This window comes from Lynx canadensis, chromosome C2 (assembly GCF_007474595.2).
Source record: "Lynx canadensis isolate LIC74 chromosome C2, mLynCan4.pri.v2, whole genome shotgun sequence".
In the NCBI taxonomy this organism is placed as follows: Eukaryota; Metazoa; Chordata; class Mammalia; order Carnivora; family Felidae; genus Lynx; species Lynx canadensis.
This window is the reverse complement of record NC_044311.2, coordinates 21,995,773-22,023,315: the sequence shown is the minus strand read 5'-3', so window position 1 is coordinate 22,023,315 and position 27,543 is coordinate 21,995,773. Positions and strand designations below refer to the sequence as shown.

General features: G+C 39.8%; 2 protein-coding genes across 4 annotated transcripts in view; one reads left to right on the top strand and one right to left on the bottom strand.

The window, feature by feature from the left end:
- Positions 1-11,606, bottom strand: part of EFHB (EF-hand domain family member B) — a 48,995-nt gene extending 37,389 nt beyond the window's left edge. The window contains exon 1 of the mRNA XM_030328854.1: positions 10,654-11,606. Within this exon, the coding sequence (XP_030184714.1) occupies positions 10,654-11,562 (909 nt within the window). The 5' untranslated portion in view covers positions 11,563-11,606. The remainder of the gene's footprint in view (positions 1-10,653) is intronic.
- A 4,734-nt stretch (positions 11,607-16,340) lies between these two features.
- The window catches only part of RAB5A (RAB5A, member RAS oncogene family), a 30,694-nt gene continuing 19,491 nt past the window's right edge, over positions 16,341-27,543 (top strand). The window contains exons 1-2 of one of the 3 annotated variants that reach the window (XM_030328857.2): positions 16,341-16,729; positions 19,934-20,190. In XM_030328857.2, the coding sequence (XP_030184717.1) occupies positions 20,028-20,190 (163 nt within the window). In that variant the 5' untranslated portion in view covers positions 16,341-16,729; positions 19,934-20,027. Of the gene's footprint in view, positions 16,730-19,933; positions 20,191-27,543 lie in introns of those variants that run through there. The other 2 variants (XR_004344079.1, XM_030328858.1) reach the window with 2 other exon arrangements.

The window sequence follows — 27,543 nt, the reverse complement described above, 5'->3', positions numbered from 1 at the left end:
GTCGGACACTTAACTGACTGAGCCACCCAGGCACCCCAACTCCTTGCAATCTTGATTTGTATCCTAAAATCAAAGAAATGTGGCTGTATTTTTTGATAATTTTCTCTACCTCATTTTACCTATTCTCTCTTTCTGGCCCTACTATTAAATCAAATATGATGAGAGACCATAAGGCAAGCTGAGGGCCAAGCACAAGCTAGCACAACCCCCTTCCCTCCAGGGGGGATATGTGTGATATTCCTCAGGCACTTCTGGTTGCCCAAGAACATAGGAAAGGGAAAGAAAACCAACAGTTAACTGATAGAGGTCACAGTTGGGCAGGAAATAAGTCTCTACCAGTTTACAAATATCTTAGTACAATTAGAAGAAAAGGGGGATCTTATCAATAGCCTAATCTCCAGGAACTCTCTACTCTTTTTCTGTTTTCCTACCGTCTTAATGATAGTGTTTTGCTAGAGGGAAAAACAACTCTAGCCAGACAATAGCTAGGCCTCCAGTAATCTGTGAGTCTTCTTTAGCATATGGAAATCCCTTTAAGAAACTTCTTGAATCTACCTCCCCCAGCTCCACAGTATGTAACCAGTCACTCTGCACAACCCCAGTGCAGCTCTTTCTGCCCATGCATCCTGTCTCCTTGCTTTAATAAAATCACCTTTTTGCACCAAAGACTTCTTCAAGAATTCTTTCTTGGCTGTCAGCTCTGAATCCCCATGACCACTCCAAAAACCCATCAAAATGTATCTGAATATTTGTGGGGTGCCTGGGTGGCTCAGTTGGTTAAGCCTATGACTCTTGGTTTTGGCTCAGGTCATGATCTCACAGTTTCCTGGTTTTGAGCCCTGCATCAGGCTCTGTGCTGGCAACATGGAGCCTGCTTGGGATTCTCTCTCTCTCTCTCTCTCTCTCTCTCTCTCTCTCCATCTGCCCCTCCCCCACTCACACTGTCTCTGTTTCTCTCAAAATAAATAAATAAACTTAAAAAGTATTTTTTAAGATGTATTTGAATATTTCTAAGCATTGTTTTAATGTCTGGGAAATATCTTTGATTTCATCCTCTGAGAGAGAAAGCCAGGGAACCTGCATTACAGAAAGTATATTTTTCTTTATTAATGACCCATTTTCAGCATGGAGCTACATCCCTACCTTATCTTGGCCTTGGCATTTTTTACTCTAAAATCTGCTTTGGGAAAATAAATCCAGATTTGGTGGAAGGGAGTGGGAGCTGGTGCAGAGAGGTAGGGAGTCAGGCTAGCATAGGATAAAGAAGTGGAACCAGAAGCCCAACTGTGCTGAATATCAACTTACAACTGATCTTTTGATTTTCAGATCCAAACTTTATTACACTTTCTCCCAAGGGCTGGGCTTCTCAGGGATTATCCCAGGTTCCTAATATTTCCTTGTCTTTCATGACCTTGACATTTTTGGAGAACAGGCCAGTTATTTTATAAAATGTCGTCCTTCGGTTTAGGTTTGACTAGTGTTTTCTTATGATTAAAGTTATACGTTTTTGTCAGGGGTGTCACAGAAACAATGCTGTGTTCTTCTGTCAGGGAGCACACACTGTCAATCTGTCCGATTACTGACAGTGTTAACTTCAGTCACTGAATGAAGGTGATATCTACTACATTTCTCTACCATAAAGTTATTTTTCCTTTGCAATTAATAATTATTCTATGTAAATATCCAGTTCCATACCAAACTTTCCCTTACTGTTTAAGATCCATTGATGATTTTTGCCTAAATCATTACTATCATGATGGTTGCCAAATGGTGACTTTCTAATTCCATCATTCCATCCATACTTATTAATTGGCATTATACTGCAAGGAAGCTTTCTTTTCTTGCTGGCTGTTCAATTTTTCATGTATTTACATAAGTCTGAGTTCATGGATTTCTATTTTACTCAATGCCCCAAACCCAACAGTTTGGTTCACTAAGAGCTCCTTCAAGCTTGTTTCTGTGCCCCTTGACACATCTGCATTATTCTTTGAGAATTTTCTTACTTTTTGGCTCCCAAAAGTGTTCCAAGTTCATACTGTACTGCACCAGCCCTAGAGTCAGCCATTCTTCCACAGTCCTTATTCCTTTTAATACAGAATGATATTCAGAAATGAAGGTCTGGTTTTTGGTATGTTCATTTGTTACCAGATAAACATTGCTTCTAGATCCTCTTAGAGAATAGAGGTAAGGTATGTATGTATGTATGTATGTATGTATTTATGTATGTATACACACACCCCCATACTAGCATCTATATCAATTTTATAATACTCTGTTTTATAAAATGCATGCAGATACATAGACATGGATTCAGACATGGACATAGATATAGATATACCATGAGTGTCCACCAATTAAAATCCAACCAAGCAGGATTCCTTCTATCCTTTTCCTTTTCATATTGGTAACTTTTTTCTCTACCAGTGAGAAACTTGGCTATTTTCCTCACTATATCCACTCATCTTCTCAGGCCCTCTGTATGTAATCAAACTCCCAACTGTACTGACCACATCCTTACTCAACCACCCCTTTCTCAGTTCCTAATCACAGCTGTTCTGCCTCATTTGGCCACCTCCTCAGTCAGTTCCCACTATTACAGCTTTCAATGACCATGTCTATGATTGGTTCCCAAGATTCAAGTCCACTCAGGAAGGTTGATACAAGACCATTTTTAGGGGCACCTGGGTGGCTCAGTTGAACATCTGACTCTTGATTTTGGCTCATGGTTTGTGAGCTCGAGCCCTGCACTGGGATTCTCTCTCACACACAAAATAAATAATAAACTTTAAAAAAAAAATAATAAAGAGTTAAAGAGACTCTTCCTTCCAACTTGGGTCCCTGCTTCAAAAAAAAAAAAAAAAAAAAAAAAGATCATTTCTAGCTGCTAAAGACCCATTGACCCATCATCATATGCCACTTTCCCCCCTCCAAACTCAGTGTGGGCTACCACAATAGTCTCATCTCTCCCACGGGGCGTTGGTCAAGATCACTCTGTTTTACCCATAGATATCCTTAACTCTGAATATCTCAGAGAAACAGGAGTGATAACATCAATTTCTTTCTACCCAAAAGGCCCTGAACCCATTATGCAAATGAAACCACTCAGTTCTCAGAATTCTGCAGAGATTGGTTCTTTGCAAATTCTGACAAAATGAATCTTTTCCCCAAATAGCTATCAGCTACTCTTATGAATGAAAAAAATAATAAGGCATCCCCATTACATGACATTTACTGTATTATAAAATCATTTGTCTATTGGTGTCCAGTCTATAGACTCTAAAGTCCTTGAAAGTAGGCATCCTTGTAGCACCAATGCCTAACATACTGTCTAATCATTGTAGATACTATTTTTACTTATTTATTTATTTATTTATAGTTTGAGAGAGAGAGAGCATGTGCAAGTGGGGAAGGGGGCAGAGGGGGAGGGAAAGAATCTTAAGCAGGCTCCATGCTCAGAGCTGACACAGGGCTCAATCCCATGACCTTGGGATCATAACCTGAGTGGAAATGGAAAGTCAGACACTCAACCAAATGAGCCACCCAGGTGCCCCTAGTCATTAGAGACACTATAATTTTTTTAACCTTTATTTGAACCTGTACTTCCTTCTTCCTCTTTCTACATCAGGGCTCAACACTATGTACTTTGTAAGACTCAGTTTTTTGTCTAATAACCCAGCGTTTCTGCCATAGTCAGTATATTAGTGGTGATCAAGGGACAGTCTGAGGATGTCTTGGAGAAATAACCATTACAGAGATTTTGATCTCTAACAGAGTGCTTTCTAAGAGCCAACAGCCCTTTTATGGGCTACATATAGAAGACCTCTTTTTACCAGAATCCTTTTAATTCTTGAGGGACACTCTAAAAGTCTCTCTTTGTAGGCCACCATTTCCTGCAAACTTTCCTGAAGACATTCCTTGCTGCTATACCAATGCCTTTTACAAGAAGGACTAAAAGGCCTAATGGAGTCTCATAAATCCATCAGAGCAGACCTTCACATAAAGATCAACACCAACTTTGGGCAGCAACTTCATGTGACAACAGGATGAGTGTCTTTACCTTGAGAAGTATTTACTCCCCTTCCCCCAACTGGAAACGGCTCTGATTGAGATGAGCTCCCCAATTCCCTGGATGTACCCTGATGCAAAGCAATTGTCCTCAAGGATTGATTTTAGCAGGCTCTTCACAATAGGGATTTCCATCTGAACTCACCTCACAGCCATATGCTTGACACTAGGTTTTAACTCACCCAAATGCACTCCCTTCCTCCTGTAAGATTGGATGACCTCAGGAGCATCAAATACGTTACCATTATATTCCTTGGTGACAATGATGAGGGATCGCCTGTCTTTCCTCTTTTAGCTATGTGAATTCTACCAAGCCTACCAAGAAATAGGTAATACACATAATGGATAAACTGATGAAAGCATAAAGAATGGGAATGTGGAAGGAATTCTTTTTATACCAGCATTACTCCCATACCAAACTCAGAGAAAAATGGCACAAAAATAAACACTAGTGTCTGATCTTACATGGGATCATAGATGCAAATATGCTAGTAAAATACTAGCATAAATCCAGGAATATGTTATAATTATAATATATGACAACCAGGTAGGGTTTAGCTCAAAATATAACGATGGTTTGCTATTAGAAAATTAATGGTTTCAATTTGGAAAATACGTATTTCAACAAATGTGGAGGAAAGCTCTTAAGGTTCAAACTCTATTCCTGATTTTTAAACATTTTGAGCAAACTGGGAAGGAATATAAATATCCTTAATTTCATATATCAGAAATCTCCACCAAAAATAATACTTGATAGTGAAACACAGGAATTCTTCCCATTAAATTTTGAAAAGAGACCTTACTTTCAATATTGTATTATTGATCATAAGCAATACAGAGAAACAGAAAATAAAGATACCAGGTATCCATACTGAAGAAGGAAAGGCAAAGTATCAATATGCCTACCTAGAAAATCCAAAAGAAATAATTGTTAGCTAGGATGCAATGGGAAGTTGCTTAAATAAGGGGACTGAAAACTATCACAGAATGGAGGACAGGAAGGGACAAAAGCAGGGAAAGAATGTGTTTTGCTTCACAGAACCAACAGTTCCAGCCAAGGAGATGCCCAACTAGGTGTTTCAGCCAATAGCCCTTTGACAGGTGTGTCTCACTTGGTGACCCCTTACTTGAGCCAGTTTAAGCTGAATAGGCATTAAGGACCTACAGAGGAGGTCCCAACGTGTCTTCAAGTCACCTTTAGCTCATTAGAATACTAAGCTCTCCTCCTATGAGCAGAGTTTTCCATCATTTTTTTGAACATACAATGTATGTACTAGCATGTTGACATGCTAGGCATGAGCAGTTGAACCAAAAGTGCATATGCAAGCTCCATGCCCCCTCCTCCAAAACGCTGGGAGACAGTGCTTTGAAAGCTATCTCCCTGTCTTCTTACTTATAACAATAAAAAGCTCTTTGCTTTCAACATTTCCTTGGATTGTGCTCAACATGATGCACCCCAAGTGGCAAACCTATATAATGATAAGCAATTAAGATAATAGGAGCTTGGGGCGCCTGGGTGGCGCAGTCGGTTAGGCGTCCGACTTCAGCCAGGTCACGATCTCGCGGTCCGTGAGTTTGAGCCCCGCGTCGGGCTCTGGGCTGATGGCTCAGAGCCTGGAGCCTGTTTCCGATTCTGTGTCTCCCTCTCTCTCTGCCCCTCCCCCGTTCATGCTCTGTCTCTCTCTGTCCCAAAAATAAATAAACGTTGAAAAAAAAAAAAAAAAAAAGATAATAGGAGCTCACCAAGATAACCAGATATAAGAATAAGAAAAACAATGAAACAGGAGTGCTGGGGTGGCTTAGTTGGTTGAGCCTCTGACTCTTGATTTTGTCTCAGGTCACGATCCCAAAGTCATGGGATCAAGCCCCACATCAGGCTCCACACTGAGTGTGGAGACTGCTTGTAATTCTCTTTCTCTCTCTCTCTGTCCCTCTCCTCCATGCTCTCTAATAAGAAAAAAAAAAAAAAGAAAAACAATGAAAAGAAACATATGAAACAATTTTCAATCTCATCACATAACCAATAAATGTGAATTAAAACAATGCCCTACAAACCATTATTAATTTTTAAAATTCAGTGGTACAATCTTTTAGGAAGGGATTTGGCAACAGTAACTAGAAAAAGATCCATTTGTTGGCTTCTGCTATAACTCTATCCTAAGGAAATATTCCAAGATATATAAAGATGTTCACAGACTACTTTCATAGAAAACAGAAAAATCTGGGGAAAAAAATCTAATGTCCAACAAGAGAGAGAATGAATTAGCTAAAAAATCATATATTGGCTTAAAGAAATATATTTTTTTAATTTTATTTATTTTGAAGGAGGGGGGCAGGGAGGGGCAGAGAGAGAGAGGGAGAGAGAGAGGGAGAGAGAGAATCCCAGGCATGTTCCACATTCAGCACAGACCCCAATATGGGACTCGATCTCATGACTACGAGATCATGAGCCAAAATCAAGAGTCAGATGCTTAACCGACTGAGCCACTCAGGTGCCCCAATATTGATTTTTTTTTATCAGTAAGAGATCTTTGAAGGTCTCTGTAATAACACTGAAATATTATTAAATGATAATTAGTGAAAAATCAAGAAAAACTATGTTTAGTGTAACAACTACATTAAAATGCATTTGGAGAAAAGTGTCACAAGAAATGTCGTATAGTCAACGATACAAACTCTTGACTCTGAAGTTGTGACTTCAAATCCGGAGGCTAACACCTCCTAGTAATATAACTTTGGTCAAATTCCCTGATTTGCCTCAGTTTCTCACCTATAAAACGGAATTTAATAATAGCAGCTGTTCCTTTTTCCAAAGAAGACATCCAGATGGCTAAGAGACACAGGAAAAGATGCTCAACATCACTCATTATCAGAGAAATACAAACCCAAACCACAATGAGATACCCCTCACATCTGTCAGAAAGGCTAAAATTAACTCAGGAAACAACAGATGTTGGCAAGGATGTGGAGAAAGGGGAACACTGTTGCACTGTTGGTGGGAATGCAAACTGGTGCAGCCACTCTGGGAAATAGTGTGGAGGTTCCTCCAAAAATTAGACATAGAACTACTCTAGGGGCACCTGGGCAGCTCAGTTGGTTAAGCGGCTGACTTCAGCTAAGGTCATGATCTCGCAGTTTTCAAGTCCAAGCCCTATGTTGGGCTCTTGCTGACAGTGCAGAGCCTGGAGCCTGCTTCAGATTCTGTGTCTCCCTCTCTCTCTGCCCCTTGCTCTCACTCTGTCATTCTCTCTCAAAAGAATAAACAAACATTTAAAAACACAGAACTACTCTATAACCAGCAATTCCACTACAGGGTATTTATCCAAAGGATATAAAATGCTGCTTCGACGGGGCACATGCACACCAATGTTTATAGCAGCACTCTCAATAATAGCCAAATTATGGAAAGAGCTCAAATGTCCATCAACTGATAAATGGATAAATAAGATGTGGTGTATATATGGAACAGTACTCGGCAATCAAAGAGAATGAAGTCTTGCCATTTGCAACATGGATAGAACTAGAGTGTATTATGCTATGAAATAAGTCAATCAGAGAAAGACAAATATATGATTTCCCTCATATGTGGAATTTAAGAAACAAAACAGGTGAACATAGGGGAAGAGAAAGAAAAATAAGATAAAAACGGGGGGAGGCAAACCATAAGAGACTCTTAAATAAAGAGAAGCAACTGAGCGTTGGTGGAGGGGAGGTCAGTGGGGGATGTGCTAAATGGGTGATGGGCATTAAGGAGGGCACTTGTTGGGATGAGCACTGGGTGTTATACGTAAGTGATGAATCACTAGGTTCTACTCCTGAAACCAATACTACACCGTATTTAACTAACTCGAATTTAAATAAATAAATTTTAAAAAATAATAGCAGCTGTCTCATAGAGTTATGACAGCAAATGAGTTAATACCTGCAAAGCTCCATGAGCTGTGATGTTGATATGGTAAGCTGCTAATAAACATTAATGTGAATGCAGCAGAGTGCTAGTAGGCATTGTATTAGGGAGATAAGATTCTGAGTGTTTTCATTCCCATTTTCTAAACTTTCTATGATATTACTTTTGTTTTACAGTAAAAATGCATATTTTAATATTAAAAAATACTATTTCTAATTCATGCTAATCTCTTCTCTTGCCTATATTCTAATTCCACTCCCTCCTGTTTATCTAGGACCTGGTTCCATCCATTATCTCTTTTCTGTTATCTCAAACTCCTCTAATGATTCACTAAATAAATAGATTCCTAACTGTAATCTTTACTCTCTTCACTGTCACACTTCCTAAGGAAAAAAAAATTCACAATAACTTTCTTCAATTTGAATTTCCCATTCACTCTTGGGTATATTGGAATCTGAATTCTCTTTCCGTTATGCCATTCTAACAATGTTGTTAATTTCCTTAACATTCAAAACTAATTAATGTATATCCTATTTACCCGATCACAGGTGTTTTAACACTTCTAGTCACTTTCTCCTTGAAACTCTCTTTACTGTCCTATCACACCTAGTGAGAGGAGGAGGAAGCACAGGTTTTAGAATTGTCTCTGTTGGAAACTGAAAGCTGGTAGCCTGTGTCTGAGATCAGGTCTGAAGCCATAGACTGTAGAACCAATCCAGCCAGAAAGGAGAAGCAGGTGTGGTCAAGTGAAAGCGCTTGGCTGGGGAAATCCAATAATGGAACCAGAAAGCAAAGTGGGTCAAAGACAAAAGAACACCCTGAATCCCAAGGGGAACAAAAAAGTGCAGTTGCAGAAGAAAATCTGCAGAATCCCCGTGACCACTTCAGCAGAATTGTATTGTCAAATCTCAGTGTGTGGAGTCTTTTATTCTCAGAATATCTTAAGGATGCTTTTTTTATGTAACTCAATACCACCCTCTCAGACTCACCTCTTTCTTCTCTAACTGTTCATTCTCCCATTTATTAATCCAGCCTTCCTTCCATTTATCGTAGATTTACAAATGATCACCATAAGCCAGGCATTGTGATATGCCACGAAGCTGCACAATAAATAAGGTAAAAGTCCTTCTCAAAAGCTCACCCAATTCATATTTCTTTCTCTGACCACCACATTAATGTGTTTCCCAAGGTTCTTACCTAGACACTTCTATGCTACTCATGGCTCCAACTGTCTCACATTACCAATGGGCTCCCTGGCTTCTTCATCTGATACTTGTAGATATTTCAAACTCAGGACGGCCAACACCAGACACTCATTTGCCACCAAACCAGAAGAGATCATTATCAACCTAGAAACTTTTAAGTCATGCATCAACTTTCCTGTCTTTCACCACATAGATGAACAAATGGATAGCAATTCTTAACAATATCATCTCCTAAAAAGCTTTCAAAACTGCACTCTCCTCTCTATTCTAACTCTACATTAATTTCAGTCCATAATTACTTTCATAAAGCCTTCTGTTTCCTGTCATCCATTATCTCCCCCTTCCAGTTCATCATTACTACTGATGTCAGAATTATCTTTCCAAAAGACAATTTTTATCCACCATTGCTTTGTATCCGTATGTTTTACCCCTGCATTCTGGACATTTAGATTTTGTCCACAGATTTCTTTTGTTGTTGTTGTTTATTTATTTTTGAGAGAGATAGAGTGTGAGCAGAGAGAAGGAGACACAGAATCAGAAGCAGACTGCAGGCTCTGTCAGCACTGAGCCCTACATGGAGCTCAAGCTCACAAACCGCGAGATCATGACCTTAGCCGACATCGGATGCTTAACCGACTAAGCCACCCAGGCACCCCCATCCACATATTTCTTTTTCATCTGTATCTCTCAACACCATGCTGGATAAAAAGAATTGCTTATATTTCCCAAACACAAGAAACTTTGGTCATGCTTTATGCCTTTCTTTGCCAAAAATGCTCCAACCTTGTTTTCCATCTGATATGTCTAAATTTGCTCAAATATTACTTGCTAGGCAAATTATTTCCCATCTCCTTCAGAGCTGTCCAACTTCTCCACGGAACTCTGTGCTTAGAGTATATCTCTATTAAGGAAGAATCACATTTGTTTTGCATTCATTTGGACATCTATATAATACTTGTTAGCTGTCTCCAACATTGAAACGAGTGCCTAAATGTAGATTGTAGAGATCATGTATTTTTTATTTTATATTTTCCTGCATCCAGCAAAATGGCCACCGCAAGTCTTTGCTGAAAGAATGAATAACTCACAGAATAAATAATGAATAGGAGAAAATGTGTTTTTCTTTCCCTTCATTACATGACTAGGAGGATACAACATGTATCTCAGTGAAAGGGCTGAGAAAATGCAGATTGAGAAATAGAATGAAAGTCAAAGGAGAAAGGCAGGAGAAATCAAGAGGAATCACTGGTGTGCACAGAAAACACTGGTGTGCTGACATCTAGGGAGAGAGGCAGAGCATGAGAGGAGATCAAAGTGAAAGCTGGAAAGAATCCAACAGGACAAGGAATATCAGAATCCCAATGAAATCTTTGCAGTTTGACTCCACGAACCCAAACAAGTCTCATCAGTTTGTCATCCTGGTAAAGACAGGACATTCCACAGTTCCTAGGAAAAGAACTAGAAAAAAAAACTTACACTTGGCCAGCAAGGCATCCGATCAAAAAATTTCCCAGAGTATATAGGTCTGATGCAATCTGGAGGTTCTACTCCAGGTTCATTGTTTTCAGTCTCTTTTCTCTCTTCTGGTTGTTGGGCAAACTGGCACTCAGAAGGTTCTATCACCAAGCCCATTTGGGGGCCTGTTTCATCTGGCTCTTCTAGACCAGTGTCTACCACTGCAGGAGGCTTCACCTCTGCACTGGGCTCCATTACCACACAGGTACCTCTTCCCAGTTCCTGTCTAGGATCCATATCCAAAGCAGGCTGTTTCCCTACTGAAGCCCCTAACGCTTTAGGGGAACCAGCTGCAGAGCCTCTCCTGCTCCCTAGAGCCTGTGGACTTTCGCCTACCATGCCTAAGGGAGGCTGTATTATCCTTCCAGAACACCCTGCCAGAAGACACTCATTTTCTAAACCCCCTCCTCCTGGCACCGTGCCCAGAGGTTTTGTTTCCCGTGAGGCTGAGACCCCATAGACTCCTAAATTACTCCTCTCCGTGAGGGTCCTAGACGTATTCTGTCTTTTTAATTTCATTTCAAGCTCCTTGCTCAACAGAGATTTTGTTTCTGGTGATGCATTCCTCTCAAATTGATTACTAACCAAGAGGTTCTCCCTACATGGGGAATCTTGTTTTCTTAATCCCACTCTCAACCCTAACTCTGTGGGAGATTTTGTTCCCATGACGACCCCCCTCTCTCCTAAATCATCCTTCCCTTCGTGAGTGAGCCCAACCTCTATGCTCTGGGGAGATTTCCTCTCAGACACCCCCATTCCTCCAACAGCACTCATCTCAAAGGGGAAGTCTATACCTGGCTCAAGGAAAGTTCCTAATCCCTTGGGGTGCCCCAAACCTTTGGGGGACCCCACTCTCACGAAAGAACACATCTCAACTCAGACTCCCTGCCCACAGCTTCCTGCCTACGAAATAACACCTAGCAGAAAGGAGACTAAGGTCTGTTTACCCGGTTACCTAGGAAACAGGGGCGTGGCTTAACGCGCAATTGTTTCTCGGGGCAGGATCCCGCCCATTTCTCCCCGACTTTCTCCAGTTAGTTTCTCTCCCTCTCTCTCTCCCCCTTCTTCTTTTTCTCCTTCCCTCCCTCTCTCCTCTCTTTTCCTCCTTCTTGACCAAATCTGGAGGGCAAGAAAACAAGGAGGATGTGGTTTTGGGCACTGGAGAAAATGTTCACTAACTTCTCTTCGGTTTCTCTAGCAAAGCAGTCCCCTCAGGATGGGTTCAACCGTGGGCTTCCTCCTCCTGGCCATTGGCCTACTAATTTTATGGCAATCAGGATAAAAGTAACCACTTCTCTGGTTGTGACCATTAATTTAGGTCCTTCCTTGTGCGTGTACAAGCACAGTGCACGTAGTTCTTTCAGCCTAAAGAACTACTTTAAATTCTGTGAAGTTATTTGGTAACTGTGTTACAGAAACTACTTAAAGTCTTTGAGAACATTTACATTTTAATAAATAGGCTTTAAATAGTATTTAAATATGTTAAAGTTTGAGGGGTGTTATACAATAATGCATATCAACTTCTTAAAATATTGTGTAACTCAAACTCGGGATATGTAAGCATGAGATTTTCTTTAAATTGGGGCTACAACTTTGTCAGGTTTTAATGAAAGTGTATTTAGTAAATATTTGTCATGTTTTACACATACAGGGGATACAGAGCACCTAGCTTAGAATCTGAATGGAATTTATAGGATTCCAGTCTTTTAGAAACTATGAAAAACTTGTAAATGAAAAACTAAAAAAAACAAATGCTTAAGAAACATTTCACATTTGAACAAATTGTGTACTGTAATTTTCATATAGTTATTATAAATATTCTTCTCCCCCAAGCACTTTAAATGACTTGAAAGCATGTAAATGAAGGGATGTCTGTATGTATAAGCGTTCATTCAATTCTTTCATTTTTACAAATAACTATTGAGTACCTACTTTGTGTCTATGATGGGAATATAGTGAAATATAAGCCAATCCCTCTCTCTTGGAATTTATATTCTAGTGGGGATAAATAACCATCAAGTAAACCAATAATTAAGATCATTTCACATAGTGATAAATGTTACAAAGAAAACAATACTTTGATATAAAGAGATGCTACTTTAGAATTGGTGGGCTTAGAAGTTCCTTAGGTACATGACAATTGAACCAAGGCTTGCATTTAGCCGGGCAAAGACACAAACTTTTTAAACATGACTAGCTCAAGTTCCCATAATTTTTTTCTCATTGCCTTGCCATCATGCCCACGTTTCCTTATGTTAGAATTACCTTTAGGTTTGCCTCCAGGTAGTCCCAGTTAAAACAAAATGTTACCAGTCGTTACTATCTATGATTCATTCTTCAACTACACAATGGGGGAAAGACGTCCTGGAAGAGAAGGTAGAATATATAGGGTAAGAGTGCCAGGGGTGACAGAGAGACGTAAAGTGCTGAGAATTTGTGAGTGGATGTTTATAGATTTGAGAGCAAAGGAAGCACTAAGGGCTGTGTTCAAGTCTATAACTTTATTTAGGGTCTGTCCACTTTGTAGCTTCCTTAACAAAATCTGTCAATTAGTAGGACTCCACATTTGACACTAAAATATATGCACTTGTCAGTCCTCCTCAGTTAACTGGGGCTAGGAAAAAAACACAGGCATATTGTGAGTGGCAGCAGCAAGAGAAAAGCTTTACTGTGGCATTTCAGTCTCTGGCAGCAGATCTTAAAAGTGCTTAGCCACTGGCACAGTACTCTTTAAGACAAACATTATGACTAAACTACAAAATATTGTGGAATGTATTCATGAAGGAGGTGAATTAAAAGACCAAATTAGTAGAAGAAAATAAATGAGGAAGCAATATCCTAGAACAATGAAATGGGGAGTTCCTAGCAATTTATAAATTTCCGCGTCCCTGTGTTATTTGTGAGGTCTTCTCCAATCAAATGCTCACCACTCTAAATATAATTAGGTTCACAAATATTTTTGAGGCCCTTGTTATCTCAAAGATGCTTTGTGAGGAATTGAAATGATGAATAAATAACGGTCTTGGTCCTTTAGAACTTTAAAATCCTAATGAGATTTTAGCTTCCCTAATGGGAACAAAAACCTGAGGAGAAAAGTGTAGGCACTGTAAAATAAGGCAGATAGGTATTAGAACCACTACAGAGAGTAAAGTGAAGTAGCGTGAAACTACAGGAAAAAAATAACTAAATCCAGTAAAAGTACAGTTAACCCTTGAACAACACAGATTTGAACTGTGTGAATTCATTTATACGCAGATTTTTTTTTAAATAAATATATCAGAAAATTTTTTGGAGATCTGCAAAATTTTGAAAACATTTGCAAATGGCATAGCCTAGAAATACCAAAAAAATTAAGTGAAAGGTATTATTGTAAGAGTGCAGTATGTAATACATTTAACATACAACATGTTATTGGTAAGGCTTCTGGTCAATACTGGGTTATTAGTACTCAAGTTTTGGGGGAGCCAAACATTACATGCAGACTTTCAATTGTGTGGGGTCAGTGCCCCTAACCCCTGCATTATTCAAGGGTCCACTGTATCTTCAGATGCCATCCAGAGGAGTTGGTGTCCTGGCCAAAGTGAAACCTGCAGTGATGGGTGGTAACAGTGTTCTGGGAGGGAGAGAACAAAATGATCAAAAATGCCAAGATGATAACATACCAACAACATTCTGGGAACAGAATAGACCAGTGTGATTAGGATACAAAGCAAGTGTTTGGGGAGAGGGAGACCATAGAAACAGAATGAAAGAAATGTGGGACAGGACTACAGAAGTTTGGACTCTATTTTGCAAATGAGATATCCTTGAGCATTTCTGAGGAGAATGACTGGCTGAAGCGTACAGAATGATTGAAGACAGGTGTGTGCATTAATTCCTGTTTATATTAATACTACCACAGCCTGGGTGTTGGGATTAGATCACAGATTTGGGGATTAGAGAATTTTTTGGTATTAGAATGGACAATGGTTTATGAGGGAAAACAGGAAGAGTGAAGATGATTCTGGCCTTTCATGTTCAGGTGACTGGGAGGCTGTTAATACCAGTCAACAAAGCAGAAGCAGGTTTGGGGTGGAATAGGTTTGGTTTACATACTGTTGACATGTCAAAACTGATGTGACATATCCTATTTCCTGATTCTTCCTTGGATTGTCCAAGAGGTATTAACGTGACTAACACACTATATTGGAACAACCTCTTGGGATAAAGTGCCACAGATACCATTTAGGTATGACACATTATGCTCTTCTGGTTAGTAACTGGGGAGTTGATCTAGAAGACTGGCTGTTCAAGGATTCAAATCATCTTCATTGCATAACGTTGACTGAGAACCCTCAGGATACCTTCCCTAGTACACATCCTAGACAATCAATATCGATGTTCTCAAAATGAAGCTTATCAATGGTAAACTGCAAACTGAAAAGTAGTCCTTATCCTGAGGGAAAGTCAATTTAACATTCCACCAAATTACAGAATGAATTTTGTTTTGTTTCAGATACCTGGCCAGAAACTACTCTATGAACTTTAACAAAGCAAGGTGTGTATGTAGGTCTGCAGTGGATGGTAATGAAAGTTTAAGTTGTACTGGAATCCTGCTTAAACTCAGGCTGTGGAGCCAGCCTTCAGGTTAGAATACAATTCATCACCAGCGCAGTGGGGATTTTGGACAAGTTACACAATCTCTCTGCCTCAAATTCTTTACCTTTAAAAAAGGCACGCCTCATTCATTAATTCCACACTTGACTGAAGATTCTGAGCTGGCAGGCACTATGCGAGACAGCATTGAGGACCACTTTGGGGAGTTAATATTCTAATGTAGGAAGGCATTTAGTTTCAGATACTAGTTTCAGAGTGAAACCTTCTAGTATAAGAGTAAAATGGAAAAACTCCTCTAAAGCGTTTCGTACAGCAATTCGCAAAGGAAAGCCCCGAATAAAAGCGAGCTATTATTTTAAGATTTGCTCCCCACCACCACCATCAAAAATAGGTACACTGAATGAACAAAAGCAAGTTATTAAGATTTCCTCGCCTAGAGACAACTTCTGGTACGGGGTCTAATCCTCTTCCCTGGGTAAATAACCACACCTTTACAACACACCCATCCCCCCCACCCCCACCCCCCGCAGGACACGTTCGGGGGCTCTCCCGTGCTAGAAAAGTACACCCCTTCCCCCACCCACCCACCCATTCCCCTTAGCCAAGTTGCCAGGGTTGGGGTGTTGCAGGGTAGAATAACTGGGACTGTGTGCAAATATTCAGCGGGAACTTCACCGCCCCCCATGGCGGGGAGCAACAAACCCCAGTTTTCTCACGCTTCCCCGAAAGCCAGGGAGTAAAGGAGTAACCCCCCCCCCACCTCCACCCCCACCCCACCCCACCCCCACGCCGGCCGCCGGGAGACCGAGACCGCCACCGAGATAACAATGGCGCCGACAAGGGCGGGGCCGTGCTTGCCTGGGATGTGGGAGGGAGGTGGGAGGTGGCTGAATCCGACGCGGCCTCTCGCCGAGGTCACGTGACACGGCCCACCCGGCCCCGAAAACCAGGCCCGGCCGCCAGGGCTTCGACAAGGGGCGGGGGAGCAGACGGAGAGAACGCACTGGCGACGGCGGAAGTGACGAAGAGGCGTAGTTCGCTACGTGCAGCGACGTGGCGGCGAGGCCGGCGCCTGGCGGCGGAAGTGGCTCCCGCGCTGGGACTTGAGTGTTTGTGTTTTGGTTCGCGACGGAGTCGCCGGCTGGTCTGAGGGGAGGAGGCAGAGGAGGGAGGAGGAGGAAGAATTAGTCGGAACTCGAGCGCCGGCGGTGGCGGAGGAGGAGAAAGGAAAAGAGGAAGGCGGAGCGGAGAGAGGCGGAGACGGAGCCGGACGGGGGCGGCACCACGGCACGATCCCGGCACCGTCCAGTCTGAGGGGAGCGGCCTGAGGAGGAGACGCGCCGCCGCCGTCTAAGCCACAGCCTCACCCTCTCCTCGGGCCACGCCTGGGACCTGCTGCTGGGAGGCTTCAGCCCCGCGGCTCCGCGTGCTGCGGTCTCAGGTAACCAAACCGTCCCTCCCCTGCCCGGCGCCGGCCGGGACCCCAGGTTATACGCTGTCCTCGGTCTCTCCGCGGCCCTGCCGGCACGGAGTCCCCCGCCCATTCTTCCCCGCCCGGCGCCAGTACCCAGAGCTATCGAGCCTGGCGTCTCGTCCTGCCGGCCCTGGTGATTCATTCCTCAAACAGCTCTGGAGACCAGGATTTGCAGACTGGCTGAGGGAGCGACGGGTGTCACCCTCTTCCCTTCTCAAGATGGCGCCGTGAAAGAGTGCCGGAGGCCGCGGTTCCGTCTGGCCCCTGTCCTGGCAGTCCCGGAGGGGGTGGTCCCAGCCCGAGCCAGGCCAGGTTGGGGGAAGCAGGATGGGAAAGAGGGCCAAGGGGCCTGGCGGGTCCTGCTTGTTCAGGCCGTTGGGAGTTTGGTATCAGTTACTCAGGTACTCTCCAAGGAGGAACCGGGGCCTACAGCAGGTGTGAATGGGGGGGAGCTCCGCCTACCTGCGACTTCCAAAGACGGGTAATGGAGGGGGGAGGCGCGTCAACATGCTATGCCTAGGGACTGTCTGGTCTAAGAAGGGTGGTGAACCGCAGCTTAAAAGAACTCAAGACAGCTGGGCCGCTGCACCCGCACAGTGGGTAGAGACCTTATTAAACCTGTCTGCTGTTCTCCTCCCTGGGAGCTGGTTACCCCCGTGAGATTTTCAGACTGTAAGCTCTAAACGTCGCAATTCACATAGTTGGGGTTTGGTCTCAGTGCTGATTCGGATGCCTTTCAGATAACTGGTTAAAAAAAAGAAACGTGGACCGCCCTGTTTTAAGTCAAGAGAGCTCAGAAACTTTATTTTTAATGCAAAATTGGGATAACAGGAGCTCATAGGGTTGCCGTAAGCAAAATTCATGGAATAATGGTTGGCACAAAATAAGGGTCTGGTAAATGTTAGCTGCTGTTATTGATGCTGTCTTTATTAACGAGCTCCTAGAGGACTTCATAGGATACCGGTTGTTCTCAAAAGATTTTAAAATGCATTTTATGCAGAATCTTCGTTTTGCAAAACAAAAGTTTCGGTAGCAAATAAAAATGAATGCCCATGATTTTTAACCTTACTGTGCTAACTTTATACATTTATTTCCTGCTCTAGAGTGTTGGAGAGAGATCTGTTCCAACAGCTTTAACCCTTAAAAGGCACAGCAAAAAAAAAAATTTAATTTTTTTAATGGGAGTCTCATGTTTTCCCTGAAATTTTGGGCCTTGAAAATTTGGAGCATGTTGTCCCTGACGAGTATTTCAATTTGCTGTTTTGTGGGTAGTGAGACAACTGGGAAATATTTCAATTGGTATTGAAATATCTAAAGGTGTGTTCACATGTTTAGTCTGCATGATGTTCTTTTTATCAGAGAGCCACTCTAATTGCCTTTTTTCAGTCCCTGTTATGTGTTGGCCACTGTATTAGAGACTTTTTTTTTTTAACATATATTGTCTCATTTAATTCAGCAGCTATGTAAGTTAGTTAGGTATTTTGGAAATGGGAGACTTCAGTATACCCAGTCAAGATTACATCACCAAATCCAATATTTTTTTAATGTGGTGAGGAGTCAGTGTGGAGATTGGGGCATTTTTTTATTACAGAAAAATGTTAAAGTACACAAAAGAGGGGGAGAATAGTAGAATGAACCCATCACCTGCTTTAAATTATCTATGGCCAGTAGTGTTTTATTTATATCCCTACTGTTTAGAAACAACTTAGACATACCATTTCACGTTTAAATAGTTCAGTATGTGTTACTAAAAGAACTCTGCAAAGCTGCTGTTGAGATAAGGCAGTGGTGATTTTATTGTCTCAAATATAAGGTCTCATTGGTATTTATTAATCCATTGTCGAGAGGGAGTTTTATATAACCTCATTTCATGGGGAAAGCAAATTTCTTATATGAGGTACCCAAATATAACAGTGATTTTTTAGGGGGAGGAATCATCAGGTTTAGTATTACTAGTAAGCACATAATCAGATTTTGACTAAAGATAAGAAAACTGTGATTTTTGAGTAGATTGGAAGAGAGTCCTTTTTTTTTTTTTTTTAATTTTTTTTTTTTTCAACGTTTATTTATTTTTGGGACAGAGAGAGACAGAGCATGAACGGGGGAGGGGCAGAGAGAGAGGGAGACACAGAATCGGAAACAGGCTCCAGGCTCTGAGCCATCAGCCCAGAGCCTGACGCGGGGCTCGAACTCACGGACCGCGAGATCGTGACCTGGCTGAAGTCGGACGCTTAACCGACTGCGCCACCCAGGCGCCCCGGAAGAGAGTCCTTTTTAATGTTCCCTTATTCCTTTCAGATTGAAAATTAGCAGTAGTTATTAAGAAAAGAGACAGAAGTTGCCATTTAGGCCAGTTTTTTCTAAATGTGTTAAATGGAAAATAACGACTTAATTATTAGCCCCGAAACTACAGAAGAGTGTAAGTAAATAAGACACCAATAAGCTAACCACATAGAAAACCACTGTTAACACTTCCATGTATGATGTATTTGAGCACATGAGGAAACAGTTTTAAGTCTTTTAGCTACTAGACACACAAACAAAATATTTGTTACTTTGACATTACCATTAATCAAAAACTGTACAATTTAATAGGGGCCTTCAAATAATAATAGCCAACATTTATTGAGTTCTTACTATGTTCTAGGATCTGTTGTAAGAACTTCCCATTTATGAACTGAATTTTCCCCAAAACTGTTTTAACCCATCTAGTCTGGCTCCAAAACCTGAACTCTTAAGTCACCTCTCAGGTTGACTGGGTTTGAAACACAGCTATGTTGTGACTCTGTCATGGCTCTGTCACAGTAACTATGTGACCTCAGTCAAGTTACTTAACCTCTCTGTGCCTGTTTCCTCATTTTTAAGGATTGTAACAGTCTAGGATTGTTGAATGAGTATGTTAAGTACTTAACTACGTGGTACAAAGTTGAGTCTTAAATAAAGATTAGCTTTAAATCTTTTTTTGATCTGAAAATTATAGCAGGATTTTAGGCTTAAGTCTCATACTTTTACATTATTTCAGTACAAAGGTGGTGAATTTAAATACATGGGAATCGGTGTCCTGTAGAGGTTACAATTATCATATGTGATAGGCAAAATTACTGAAGTGATTAACATTAGATTTGTTTACTGATTTGTGTGTTTAATAATACAATATTTGTTTCTTTACAGGTTTCTCTACATCCAGAAAGAAAAAAATTTGACACCTTGCATCCTGGAAGTTCATTTAAAAGACTGAAATTAGGGACTTCTTTCAAATTTGGACATGGCTAATCGAGGAGCAACAAGACCCAACGGGCCAAATACTGGAAATAAAATATGCCAGTTCAAACTAGTACTTCTGGGAGAGTCTGCTGTTGGCAAATCAAGCCTAGTGCTTCGTTTTGTGAAGGGCCAGTTTCATGAATTTCAAGAGAGTACCATAGGGGGTGAGATTTTCTTTTTTCCCTTCATTTAATTGAATCATACATTGGCAAAAAAGATTTTGCAGTTCCAGTTGTGTGATGATGAATACCTAAATAGGTCACACAGTGAAGAAAACCATTCAGCAGACCTCAAGCTTTAAAACTTATCTTGATTTTTGTTTAGGTAGTATCTTTCTACGTTTTGATTTCCTGGTTATCCCCAAGATGATTGTGTAAAAGCTGGACTACAGATACAAGCATGAACAGAGTCAGTGTCCCAAGTAATTAAATTTGATCCGATACCTGTTTCTTGATAATGATTAGAAGCTTCTTCGAATTAATACGTTTGTGCTGAATAATATTGGCTTTAGAATGAATAATGAAAATAATAAATAGTGAAGATTAACCTTAAAATCCTAATTCTAAATAACTAGACTATTTGTATATTAACACTGATTAGTAAAATTAATTAAATTTTATTAAACTTGAAGAGAAAAAGTCAGTGGTCAATGGAAAGGGACATGAAAGGGAAATGGGACCTGGAGAGAGAGATCAAAGATGAGGAAGAGGTAGAGTAAGCCATGGATACAGTGGTTTTGGTAGGGTTGAGAGGGGATGAGGGGAAGGTAAGAGGCAGGACAAAGGAGACAACTAATAGTGCAGTGTTGTGGATAAAGACAGGAGATTGGTGATTGAATTAATCAGATTCACAGCTATATAGCATTGGAGCAAAACTTTTTTCAGTGCCTCAGTTTCATCTGTCAAATGAAGCTTTTGAATTAGGTAATATCAGAGGAACCACACAGCTCTAAGATTCACAATATTTTGCAAGGTGTGTGTAATTAAGCAGTACTATATTTTTAAAGGTATACGTAAATAGATTTTGAAAAGTCAAACTTCTGAAATATGTGACCCAGCTAATATGTAGCAACTTTAGATCTGTGTTTTAGGAATATAACTTTATGTTGTGCATTTAGTGTATGTTCTCAGGTACACTTGATAATTTTATTCATAGTTCAGACCTTTCTAATGAAATAGTTTGTGAAACTGTACTACCTCCTGACTTCCCTGCGTACAGAAAATACAGTACATAGGTGGTATTTCCACTTTAATAGATGTAGCAATGTGTTTGTCATCTGCTTTCATTTGTGTATTTATCAAGTTACACAGTGTTATATTGTTTCAGTGTTTTATGTTTTTTATAATGGGTGACCTTCAAAAATGTAGTCCACATCATTGAGCTTTTGAGTTAAAAATGTAATGAACAACATACATTCTTTGTGATTTTTTTGTTAGAACATTTACACACACACACACATTTGGTTTAGGAATGAAATATCTCTCAAGGTAGTATCGCTTGTCAAGTAATTGTCAGTGGCAGCATTTCCCAAAGTTCATATGCATTCTAGGCTAAATACCTGGGCCAGATAGGTTTGGGACTGGCTCTGTGCCACCCTCCCCCTCTTCACAGTGCATAGTCCATTAACAACACTGAAGCACTATATAGTAAAGAACTTAATTCCTGGGGAACTGCAAGAGCCTCAGGAGGGTAAGACTAGAATCTTTGTTTTTGTTTTGGATATTATGGTCATCCAAATGTACTTTGTCCTAATGATATTTAAAGAAGGACATTTGTAAGAAAAATTGAACCCTGTCAGTGAGTTGTAAATATACAGATCTGATAAATGCTGTATGCGTATATGTAATCTGCATTTCCATTTAACACAAATCAGGTGATCTACATTTATGGATTTTTCAAGTGTTTTGTTCCTATATCTAAAGCTTCCTTAATATTTTCTACTTGTGCAAATTGACTTTTAAAACCAACTTTAGAAGGGATTTATATCCAAATTTCTCTGTTAACGGTTGTTGGACAGTTTATGTTATAGATGACCAATTTTTAGGAAGTCTGACAGTGCCATTATGATTATAGCTGTGAGCACTGGGTTTTTGTTTTTGTTTTGAGACATAGTTGACATAGTGTAAGCTTAAGGTTTAAGACATTGATTAGATATGTTTTAATAGTGCTGTTTTATGCTCTTTGATAACAGCTCTTCGCCCTTAGGGACAATACTAGTATTCTGTTGTAAGGATTTCATGGTTTGAGCTATTTAATTATCAACACCCCAAGTCCATAACTTGTAAGTAATATATATTTTTGTTTTGGCTGATGTGTGGTAAGACTTACCTAACAAATGAACTTAGCCAAATGTTTGCATTTTATTTTTTGATGGTTTATACCTACTAACATTAGGTATGGTCTGAAGAGCTAACTTAAAATTTTCATGTTTGAAATCATATGCTATTCTCTTGAGTTTGTGTATTCTAGGGCCTTACCTTCATCAAGAATATCAGGGTAGTTTATGCAGTTCTAAACATGATAGCTCGATTTAAGAATCAATGTTGTCTCACTGCATCCTATACAATTGCCCCTTTGCCCTATAGCACTCATAATAAAGTTAAGTAGTTAGGTGTTGGGTTTAATACTTCGGGGAGTTCTAGCTTATTTGTAGGGATTTAAAGTCTGCAGGACATTTATGTTCTTATTGTTTAAGACGAACCCAGGGGCGCCTGGGTGGCTCTGTTGGTTGAACATCCAACTCTTGATTTCAGCTCAGGTCACGATCCCAGAGTCGTGGAATCAAGCCCCGCGTCAGGCTCCCACTGCCCTTTCCCCCACCCTCACACACACACACTGTCTCTCCCTCTCTTTCTCTAAAAAGAAAAAAAAAGAGCCCAGAAGGTTAGCAAGGAGCATTTGGTTCATATGGTTGTGTTCCTCAGTATCTCCTCAGTAAATATCTGTTGGATAGGGCTGTTCATCTTTCACTTAACACCTTGAGTACTGTAAGACTTTAAAGGTTTCAAGTGAGTTACTCCTGTCAAAAAAAATATTGTTTAAATACATTTAAATGCTATTTATAAACAAGTGGATCTTCAACGTAAGTCAGAGCAAGGTTAAAATATGCAGTGAAGGGGCATCTGTGTGGCTCAGTGGGTTCAGCGTCCACCTCTTGATTTCAGCTCAGATCGTGATCCCAGGGTTGTGAGATTGAGTCCTGTGTCAGGCTCTGCACTGACATTGCAGGGAATGCTTGGGATTCTCTCTCGCCCTCTGCCCACTCCCAAAATAAGTAAATAAACCTTTTTTTTTTTTTAATATGCAATGAAATAAGATGCAGTCATTCAACTCCTTTTCTTTTGAAAGGTAAATGTTTGATACCAGAGTTTAATTTTGAATGCACTGATCATCAAAGGAATGTCAGACAAGTTTAGGTTACAGAACTGTACGGGAGAATATTAACATTCCTCCTGCAGGTAACTGTTATTTTTGAGGTTTGGTTTAGCGCACTGGTTCTCAGAATGTTCCGTAATCCAGAAGCATCTGCATTACCTGGGAACTTGTTAAAAATGCAAATTCCTGTGTCCTATATTGAACCAAAACACTGAAGTGGGACCAGTAATCTTAAATGTTAACAAGTCTCCCAGGTGATTCTGTTGCATACTGAAGTTTGAGAACCACTGCTTTTTGTGTTCTGAGTATTACATTTACACTAAAGTTTTTGGAATAATTGCTTTTTGTTAAACTGCGGTTTGAGTAGGGTTTTTGAAAACATGTTGTTTGTTCAGCTACTCCAGTTTGAGGATTACAAGTATTGTGTCCTGGTAACATCACACATGACTTGTATCTCTTTGTATGGGAACCCCTTCCCTCAACTCTGTTAACCTGGTAGGCCCTTTAAGAGAGTATGGCCCCTTCTCTGTCCCATCAGGGTTGCTCTGCTTTGTCTCTCTTTACTAAGGGACTTTGTATAGTTTTCAGTTATCTGTACCAGTGCTGTTCTCCTTTATTGCCAAAAGTAATCAAGGACTGATTATACACTAAGTTAATTAAAGAAACAAGTGCCTTTTTAAATTGTAGTTCCAGCACATGGCACATATTAGCTGCTTGATCATAGGTAAGTCAGACTCAGCTCTCACATGAAATGGAAATAATGTATCTAACTAGAAAAGTTTTTAGTAAGGGTGAAATGAAAGTACATATAAATTTCTTGGCACAGTGCGTAATACAGAGTAAAATGCTTATTAAATGTTAGCTGTTACCACTACCATCACCATTACTTTTTGCTGAGTCATTTTTATCATTGTTATATTGCTACAGCATGACATTACTTTGGAATTATGACTATTCCATATAGTGCATGGCATTTGATTTAGGATATGACAGTAATAAGTTTTTTATGGTTAGATTTTCTTTGTTGGAAGATGAAACTTTTTTTTTAATTTTTAATGTTTATTTTCGAGAGGGAGAGAAGGAGACAGCGCGAGTGGGGGAGGGGCAGAGAAAGAGAGAGACACAGAATCTTAAACAGGCTCCAGGTTCTTGAGCTGTCAGCACAAAGCCTGATGCTGGGTTCTAACTCATGAGCTGTGAGATCATGACCTGAGCCAAAGTTGGATGCTTAACTGACTGAGCCACCTAGGCACCCCTGGAAGATAAAATTTATAGGAACAAATAAGACTTTAAAAACTTTATAAAAGCAAGTACTTAACTAAATTTGAGCCATCCTAAAAATGAAGTTTTTGCAGATTCATTCAAGTGGATAGTATAAGCATGTACAACTAAGTTTCTTAAAATTCTGCTTGGTAAATTCTTACTAATTTTTCCCTCTCCATTTATTGGTTTTCACAAAACTAGTTAGTCGTGTATATTACATTAAATGCATGCCACCCACATGAACTAAGCTATTTGTGGAAGTTTTCTCACAGGGGAAAATTACACTGTTAAATAGAATACTAAATGTATTCAGATATTAAACTTGTCTCCTAAACTGAGAAAGAAAAGCCAGCCAGAAAATTTAAATCTGAATAACTTACGTTCTTCCTGTAGTAGTAAACTTTCTACTGTTGCCCTTCACTTGTTAGCCTTCAGAAAGACTGATTTGTATACAAATGATCCCCAGTTTACAGTGGTTCTACTTAGTTCAACTTCATGATGGTGTAAAAGCAATACAGACAGTAGAAACCATACTTTGAATTTTGATTTTCTTCCAAGCCGGCAGTATTTGGTACAATACTCTTGTGATGCTTGGAAATGGCAGTGAGTTCTAGCTCCCAGTCAGCCACGTGATCACAAGGGCAAATAACCGATACAGTCACAACCATTCTGTACCGGTAACAGCCATTCCATTTTTCATGTTTAGTACAGTATTCAAAAAATTACATGAGGGGCGCCTGGGTGGCGCAGTCGGTTAAGCGTCCGACTTCAGCCAGGTCACGATCTCGCGGTCCGCGAGTTCGAGCCCCGCGTCGGGCTCTGGGCTGATGGCTCAGAGCCTGGAGCCTGTTTCCGATTCTGTGTCTCCCTCTCTCTCTGCCCCTCCCCCGTTCATGCTCTGTCTCTCTCTGTCCCAAAAATAAATAAAAACGTTGAAAAAAAAATTAAAAAAAAAAATTACATGAGATATTCAACCGTTCATTATAAAATGGGTTTTGTGTTAGATGATTTTGCCCAGTTGAAGGTTAGCATAAGTGTTCTGAGTACATTTGAGCAAAGGTAGGTTAGGTGTATTAAATTAATTTTTCATTTTTACCAAATTCTCAACGTGATGGGTTTATCAGTATTAACCCCATTGTGACTTGAGAAAGGTCTGTAATTGTAACCCTTACATTTATTACCTTTATCTTTTTTCATCACATTGCTCTCAATTAAAAGTACTTTTGAGAAAGGATGGAAGACCTAGATAGAGACAGACCATAAGCATATGGTTTTTGACTCATTAGAAAAATGGTGTTTGAAATGTTCATTGTTCTTTCTAATACAGTGAGAATTAAAATTTGTGGAAGTTAATCATTGGTTTCAAGTGAAAGAATATTATCTTTATGCATGGTACTATTTCCTTCTAGAAAGTATGTATTCAGTATCTGAGATAGGTTGTATTACTGAGAGAAGTTGGTAGAGATTGGCTACTTTATATCAGTTTATACGAGTTTTGTCCTAAAAAATGATTTTTTAATAGAATTAACTAATTTTTTTTCTAGTATCCTACTTCAGAATGTTATACAGGAGTATTTAAACGTTGCTGCCACTTAGGAGTCTGTAATCTTGTTTTTAGTCTTGGCAACCTTTTATGGACACTTTGTGAGCCCTGTTCGAACATTTGTAAAATGAGAGGATTGTAAGTAAGAATTCTTCTAGAGCAGGCTTTTTTTTTTAGTGTGTACTTTCCACATTAAACAGTATAATCAGTACATTTTAATCTTTTCCTCCTCTTAAAATTTATTTCATAATTTCAGTTTTTGAACATCAGTTTTTGTCCTGTCTTACTTGATTCATTGATTGCCCTCTGGTGCTGCTTAAGTGTTCAAAGCTATTTGGTAGAATGATTTTTGCCAGTTAGCTCTAACTATAGCGAACAGCCTCTGTTGATTAATTTGCTGCTTTTATTCTCTTACAGACTGGGAAGTAAGATTGTCAGACTTCTTTAAAATTCATTTATTCAACAAATTTACCAAGCTCCTAACATTGTGCTAAATACTAGAAATCAAATCTTACAGTTTAGGATGGGAGACAGATTGAGTACACATAAGGTATGAAAAGTGGTATTACATACCACTATTTAAATTAGGCCTAAATTTCTGACTGATCTTTTTTATTTATTAGATATATATATATATATATATATATATATATATATATATATATATATATATATCCCAAAAAAGGATACATACATATATATAAAGGAAGTATATTCTCAGTTACATACTGAAGAAATATGTAAATTTGCGTAAACTTTGGTGCTTGGACTTCATGACATCTATTTTGGCTGCATTCGGACTATTGTTGCTACCTTTCTGTTGTTGACTCTGTTCTGAACATTTAAGGTTTGTGGATAATTGACCTTCGGTAGACAGCAGAGGCACATAAGATACTTGGTTTGAGTGATTTGATGTGGTGGGTTGGGAAACTTTATTTTTATTTATTTATTTTTACTTAAGGTTTATTTATTTTGGGAGAGAGGGTGAAAGCAGGGGAGGGAGAGAGAGAATGGGCAGCTTTTTAAGAACTTCGTTAATAGAATAAGAATTCTGACTTGATAAAAATAGAGAAAACATTGTTTTTGAAAAATGTTTCTTTTCTCCTTTTGCATCTTACACTATAATAATCAGCTGTTACTTATATACAATCTTGTGATGCGTACTGAATTTAACATAGGATAAGCTAATTTGGAGTCATCATTGAGAGCTTTTATTACAGACCTCTTGGTGGAGAGAATAAGAATGTGTAAGAATGAGAAAAGCAATAGGAAATAATTTCAAGAGGTTTTGGGAGTTTGATCATTGGCTAGCTTGATATAAATACGAACTAGCTAG